Source organism: Orycteropus afer, unplaced genomic scaffold (assembly GCF_000298275.1).
Source record: "Orycteropus afer afer isolate SDZICR_OR568_19922 unplaced genomic scaffold, OryAfe1.0 scaffold00018, whole genome shotgun sequence".
NCBI lineage: Eukaryota > Metazoa > Chordata > Mammalia > Tubulidentata > Orycteropodidae > Orycteropus > Orycteropus afer.
Genome location: NW_006921605.1, coordinates 2,711,892 through 2,718,236, shown reverse-complemented (window position 1 = coordinate 2,718,236; position 6,345 = coordinate 2,711,892). Strand labels below are relative to the sequence as shown.

The following is a 6,345-nucleotide window of genomic DNA, read 5'->3' as shown; positions in this document are numbered from 1 at the left end:
TCTAGGGGCGCTGTGGGTCAGAATGGACTCCAGGCAGTGGGTGTGGTTTAGGCTTTGCTTCTGTGAAGACTGACAGCCTTGGAGACCCTGTGGGCAGTTTCACTCTGTCCTCTAGGGGCGCTGTGGGTCAGAATGGACTCCAGGCAGTGGGTGTGGTTTAGGCTTTGCTTCTGTGAAGACTGACAGCCTTGGAGACCCTGTGGGGCAGTTCCACTCTGTCCAGTGGGTTCGCCATGAGTGGAAATCGACTCAGTGGCACCCAACAGCTATGAGAGGCCCACATTTGCAGAGACTTGGGTGAGGACTCGGCCCTCCTGGCCTTGGCTTGTTGGCCTTGGCTTTTGTCTGTTGGTTTATGATGCAAAGCGGTCTCGCTAAGGTAGCTCTTTAGTGCCTTAGAGTAGACGCTCGCTGCCACCCTGAGTGGTGAAGTTGACTGGCAGGCTGTCTTTGGGGTCACTGAAGCCCGTGCTTTTGGAGTCTGAGGGGACCAGTGTTTGGCTGTGGTTATGCTCAAGTGACACTTGCCGACTGTGGTCTGTGTCCGCTTGGGCCCACAGGTCTCAGGGCGAGATGTCCTACATTGTGGTACAGAGTTACATGAGGCTCTCAGAGAATGACGTCCCGTTCAGCTGGAGAATCAAGGACTACCTAGAGGAGCTGTGGGTCCAGGCGCAGTACATCCCAGGTGCCGAAGGTGAGGCACCTGGAGACAGGTGACGGGTGGACTGGTCTCACTCCCCGGGAGGCGGGCGAGTAATAAAGCAGCACAGGCTGCAGCAGCTGCTGGATCGGGAGGGTGGTTGGCGTTTCTGGTTTGACGTTTTCCGGGTGGGACAGCCTCACGTGATGGGATTTCTGAGCCCCAACTTCCTGCTGAGGTAAGGACCGTCTCCAGCAGGGGTCAGAAGCCTTGAAGGCACACAGCCAAGGGGTCCTGTGAGATGTGTTTAGTCACACGGCCAGGGCGGTGGTGAAATGGGACAGCTTCCCCTGTCATCAGTTGACCGTTCCTGGCGTGAGGCTCGGGACAGTGGGAGTGGTGAGGTTTAGGAGGGGTACCCAGTCGAGCCTTTCCTAGCATCTTCTTCCTGCAAACGGGGCTGTCTGCACTACTCCCGACGGACGTGCATACACCTGGCACTCTGCCTGGCTGTCCAATGCCCCAGGGTCTGGTAGTCACGTGAAGGAAGCCCGTGGTAATTCACTGTTTGGAGAAGTCCCCCTTCCTGTGTACAGACGACGTGCGGGTTGGGCCACTCAAAGACGGGATGCCTCCAAACCACGTGAAGTGGTTCTTCCCAAGGAGGGTGCATCTCGTCAGGCCTGCCCACCCGCAGCCCTCCTTTGCCGTAACAGCCAGTGCCCATCCGCAGAAGGCACACACTTCTCCATGGCTTTCCATGTACAACCCCGGCCCCACACCTCCTGGATCCTTGGTTCTTAGTTCGCTCTGGGACGTAATAGCGTGCGACAGGAACTTGGTCCCTTTCAGATAGCTTTCTTGGGGGGCTAGCTGGGCTCATGGCTTCAATTCAGCCCTGACCTCGCCTGGTTCCGTCGCTCCACTGGGAAGTGTCTGCCCGATCTGGGAAATGGGCGTCCTTTGGTTCTCCCTGAAGTCAGGCAGCTCACCCCTCCTCTGAGCTACCGTCACTCCTCGTGCCACCTCCACAGCCCGGCTCGCAGGTCTCCACTCCTTGGCCAACGCAGCTGAGCCGTTCCACTCTTGGTGGAGCTGCGACGGAGACTGCCTGAGCCGTGTGCTTTCCCGTCCACAGGGCCGTCAGGGAAGCTGGTGAAAATCTTCCAGCAGACGCCTCTGGGCAGCTTCATTGCTGGGCTCAGCAGAGAGCAGCAGCAGTCACTGCTTCACAGCTACTTAAAGGACTTTCTGCTCTTGACCATGAGCGTGTCCTCCTGGGAAGAATTAAAGGTAACCACGAGGCCCGGGTGGAGCACGTGTCCCGTGGACTGCATGCAGACACAGGGAACGTCTTTTTTAACATGAAAGCATGTTCCAGAGGCTTTCTGTTACCCAGTTTCTACAGATGGCTCTGTGGTCCTGCGTCGGCCAGCTGAAAGCGGCAGAGGGAAGGCCGGAGGACGGGGTGGCCCTGCCGTGGGTGCACCTGGCCTATCAGCGCTTCAGGAGCCGGCTGCAGAACTTCTCCAGGGTCCTGGCCGTCCATCCCCAGGCTCTGGACAGCCTGAGGAAAGCGACACAGAGCCACGGCCTGACTGAGAGTGAGATGGTAAGGCTGCTCGGGCCCACCCGGGCTTGGCCCGCCCAGAGAGCGAGGGTCCTTCCGAGCTCACCGGCAGTTGTCAGTTGCTGCGGAGTTGATGTGTAGACTCGAGCCAAGCTCCACTGTGTTCTCAAGGCCTTGTGGCCTCCCAGGAACAGCTCACCAGGCCTCACTCTCATGCCACATCCAGGCAGAAGGTTGAACCATGAACCCTTTGGTTAGTGGTCTAGCACTTAACCCTTTATGCCACCCAGAGATCAGCTTATATGGCCAGATCCCAAACGGGAGCCTCCCTCACAAGACGTAGATGTCAGTCTTATTCAGGGATGTTAACACCACACGCCGACCAACACGCCCCGTGTCCCATCACATGCCGACCAATGTACCCTGTGTCCAAGACAGTGAATAAGGAGATGCTGCACATGGGGCTGAGAACCCCCTGGGCTGACAGTGGCCTTTGGCCTCAGAATGTCTAGGGGGGAGAGCAGCTGCTCAGACATCACCTATTCTCCGTGCACCTCTGTAGACACTGGATGCACTGGCAGCCATGGCCTGCGTTGAAATGCTGACAAGAGACACCCTGCAGCCAAGCCCTCAGGCGTGGTTACGGATGGTGAAGAACCTGTCCACTCCGCTGGAGTTCCTGTGTTCCAAGGCGCACATGCAGGACAGCGGGGACACGACCAGGGTGCTCGTCAGGGAGCTCAGGTGAGGCCCAGGCGCGGGCACCCCCGTGCGAGGGACGCTCAGCACGGGCCGAGGGGAGAGTGGGCCGGGGCTTCTGGGCCAGGGGCCTCCCCCCTCCCCCTGCACTTCCCTGGGTTCCACTTCGTCAGGCTGGCCCCTCTCCCGGGGGTCTCAGGTTCTGGCCTCTCCCAACAGGACCCAGTGGAATCGGATTTTTTCCGTCGCTCTCTTTGTGGAGCATGTGCTTCTGGGAACCGCGAGTCAAATCCCTGAGCTCCTCGGCCTGGTGACTGAACACACGGCCTCCCTCAACAAGGTGAGCACCGTGGCCGGTCTCCACAGTGAGGGCTGCACGGCTTTGCCTCTTTTCAGAAGGAGAGGTGAGGAAACGTAAGGTGACCTCTGACTGTAGGCTTGCTCTCAGCTTGCCGCCCAGGGTAGCTGGAAGCGTGAGGCAGCCTGATCCCAGCACCGTTCCATTCTACATATTTAACCACGTGCCCTTTCTGGTTGCCAATCACAGTCCTCCATTTAGAGTTCAAGGGTTTATTTGCAGGAGCACAGTCCCCTCTAGTAACTCTATGCAGGAAAGGGGTTCCTGCTGGTGGTCGGATGCTTGCAAAGCCATTGAAATGGAGGGACTCCTGGAACTGTCACCAGAACCATGGTCAGGAAGATGGAGGCCAGTCAGGGAGTAGGAAGACAGTGCTGTGCGTGGAACCAAGGGAACAGGATGCCACCGAGCCTCTGCTCCCCACCATCCTTGTAAAGTTGTGATGGGACAGGACAGTCCCCTGCAGAAAAGCCACATCTCTGTAAGCACACTTCCCAGCAGTGACCGTCCTCAGCAAGAGGTGGGGCCCTCCTTGCCCACAACCTGTGAACTTCACAGGAGGGAGCCAGCTGCTGCTGGGTTCATCTCTGTTTCAGTCCAGACAAGGGTGAAACAGGAGGGGAAAATTACAGACAAAGGCAAAAATCGTCATGAGTGAAGTATTAAATCAAGTTTAGCAGGGTGTTAAACACACGCAGACACACGCACCATCATTTACACAACAAACTGGAAGATAACTGTGTTCCTTTGCAAAGGTGCAGAGAAAGCATTCAATAAAATTCATGGTTTGAAAAATAAGATCCTACTAGGTTTGAAAAGTAAGATCCTACTGGCGATGAGGAGTAGAAGGGACCGTTCCTGAAGCTGATAGGCTGAGGGTAGACATGATACAGAAGCATCAGTCGCCACCATCACGTCTAACCACAAAATTCCACCTACCAACTATGTCAAGAAAGCACACGTTGTATTGCACTGGGCAGATCTGCTTCAAAAGACCTCTGTAAAGTGCTGAAGAGCAAAGATGTCACTTTGAAGACTAAGGTGCTCCCGACGTAAGCCGTGGTGGTTTCAGTAGCTTCACATGCATGTGGGAGCTGGACAGTGAATCAGGAAGACCGAGGAAGCAGTGACGCCTTTGAATTATGGCGTTGGAGAAGAGTACCGAAAGGCCCGTGGACTGCCAGGGGAGCCAGCGGGTCTGTCCTGGAGGAAGTGCAGCCGGAATGCTCCTTGGAAGCAAGAATGGCCAGACTTCGTCTCACCTACTTTGGTCACGTTGTCAGAGGGGACCATGCCCTGGAGAAGGATACCATGCTTGGTAAGGTGGAGGGTCAACAAAGAAGGGGCAGGCCCTCACCGAGATGGACTAATACAGTGGCTGCCATGATGGGCTCAGGTATAGCAAGGATTGTGAGGACCGGGCGGTGTTTCATTCTGCTAGACACGGGGTCACTGCGAGTCAGCACCGACTCCACGGCACCTGACAACAACCACCCCAGTAAGCAGTGTGACAGCACAGAGAAGGACACTGTGAGTTAAAGATGTTCAAACGCCCACCAACGACAAAGGCCTCCTGTGCAGACTGAACAGCACAGACCCCCATCCCCGTGTCAGCCCGCAGGCATGGCGCATGTCACGCTTGTCTCCTTTGTCGCCTTCGGGAAGCTTGCCCGGCCCGGCCGGCCTCCTCCCTTCTTCACTGCTAATTCACTTCCTCCTCGCTGCCTTCCTTCAGTGTCTGCAGGATAACTCTGACATCAAGACGCTGAGGCCTTTCATGGCCGTGATGGCTATCCTCTGTGAATGTAAGGACCAGGCCAGCAAGACCTTCACCAGGTAAGAACTCTGGCCTGGGGCTCCTAAGTGACAACTCTGACGGGTTCGCGCTCTTAGCTTGTCAGGGTCAGCTCCCGCGTTGCAGGGCTGATCCCCGCCCTTCTTGGGTTCTAGGTTTGGGATTCAGCCGTGCCCCATTTGCCTGGGAGACACACAGGACCCTGTCTGCCTGCCCTGTGACCACATGTACTGCCGAGGCTGCATCCAAACCTGGCTCATCCCAGGGCAGATGAGATGCCCCTTCTGTTCGACTGACTTGCCAGACGACTTCTCGCTGACGGTTTCCCAAGAGCACAGGTAAACCTGTTCTCCTCAGAAAGCTGCCTCTTCCACAGTATTCAGAAGTACAAGCTCTGTTTCTACTGTCTCCTGGTAGTTGCCTCTGAGAGCTATCTTAAGAGGCTGTCTCTCATGTATACCTTCATAAACATCTGGTGTCTCGGAATTATTCTGTCCGAGACGTGTATCTGTGCAGATTAGGAGTTGGCAGAGTGGGAAGAAATGAACCAGAAAATTTTAAATTAAATAAAGCCATCATGAGAGACCCAATAATTTAGACACAATTGGGTTGTCCTTGTAAACTCGTCCCTGTGACGCATAAATGCCACTTGCGTTCTGTGGCCTGAAGGTAGACTGAGCTCCCGATGGCTAAATGCTTCGGCAGGAGGTGGTTAGATTAGCAGGAGCTCTGGGTTTACCAGTTGCCACCCTAGTCGGTAAAGGCTTGCTCTCCCTGCTTTTCTGCCTCCCTCTGGTGCCTCCTGGGAGTAGAACATAAGGCAAGCCTGGCAGACAGGCTCTTTGGCACACTTTTGGCATGTTACGTGTATTGCTGCCTGGTCCGATGAACAGAGTGTCCCTCAGAGGAGAGGTGCCTGAGCCGTGTCTGGCCGTCATGAAGACCAGCTCCAGCCACTGCAGGGAGCTACTTGTGTCTTCTCTTTTTCTTTTTTTTTTTTCATGCTTTGGATGACAGTTTACAGAACAAATTCATCTTCCATACAGCAGCTCACGTACACTGTCTCCTGACGTTGACTGCAGTTTCCCACAATGCAACGGCTCCCCTTCCACTTCCTCCCCATAGTTCCCTCTTCCCTGTGTCCTTCCCTCCATGCACTCCTGCCCCCTGAGCTGTCTCCCTGTGCACACACAGCCCTACTACTCTCCCATGATTGATCTCTCTAAGGAGTGTATCTACCTAATGTAAATGTTCAGCTCACATTCCTTTTTTTTTTTTTT

The 6,345-nt window shown here is 55.4% G+C and overlaps 1 protein-coding gene across 1 annotated transcript in view; it reads left to right on the top strand.

Annotated features, from left to right (window-relative positions):
- The window catches only part of RNF213 (ring finger protein 213), a 121,706-nt gene that overhangs the window by 74,724 nt on the left and 40,637 nt on the right, over positions 1 to 6,345 (top strand). The window contains 7 exon segments of the mRNA XM_042783573.1: positions 561 to 697; positions 1,782 to 1,936; positions 2,043 to 2,255; positions 2,776 to 2,957; positions 3,132 to 3,252; positions 5,006 to 5,106; positions 5,221 to 5,403. Of these exon segments, the coding sequence (XP_042639507.1) occupies positions 561 to 697; positions 1,782 to 1,936; positions 2,043 to 2,255; positions 2,776 to 2,957; positions 3,132 to 3,252; positions 5,006 to 5,106; positions 5,221 to 5,403 (1,092 nt within the window).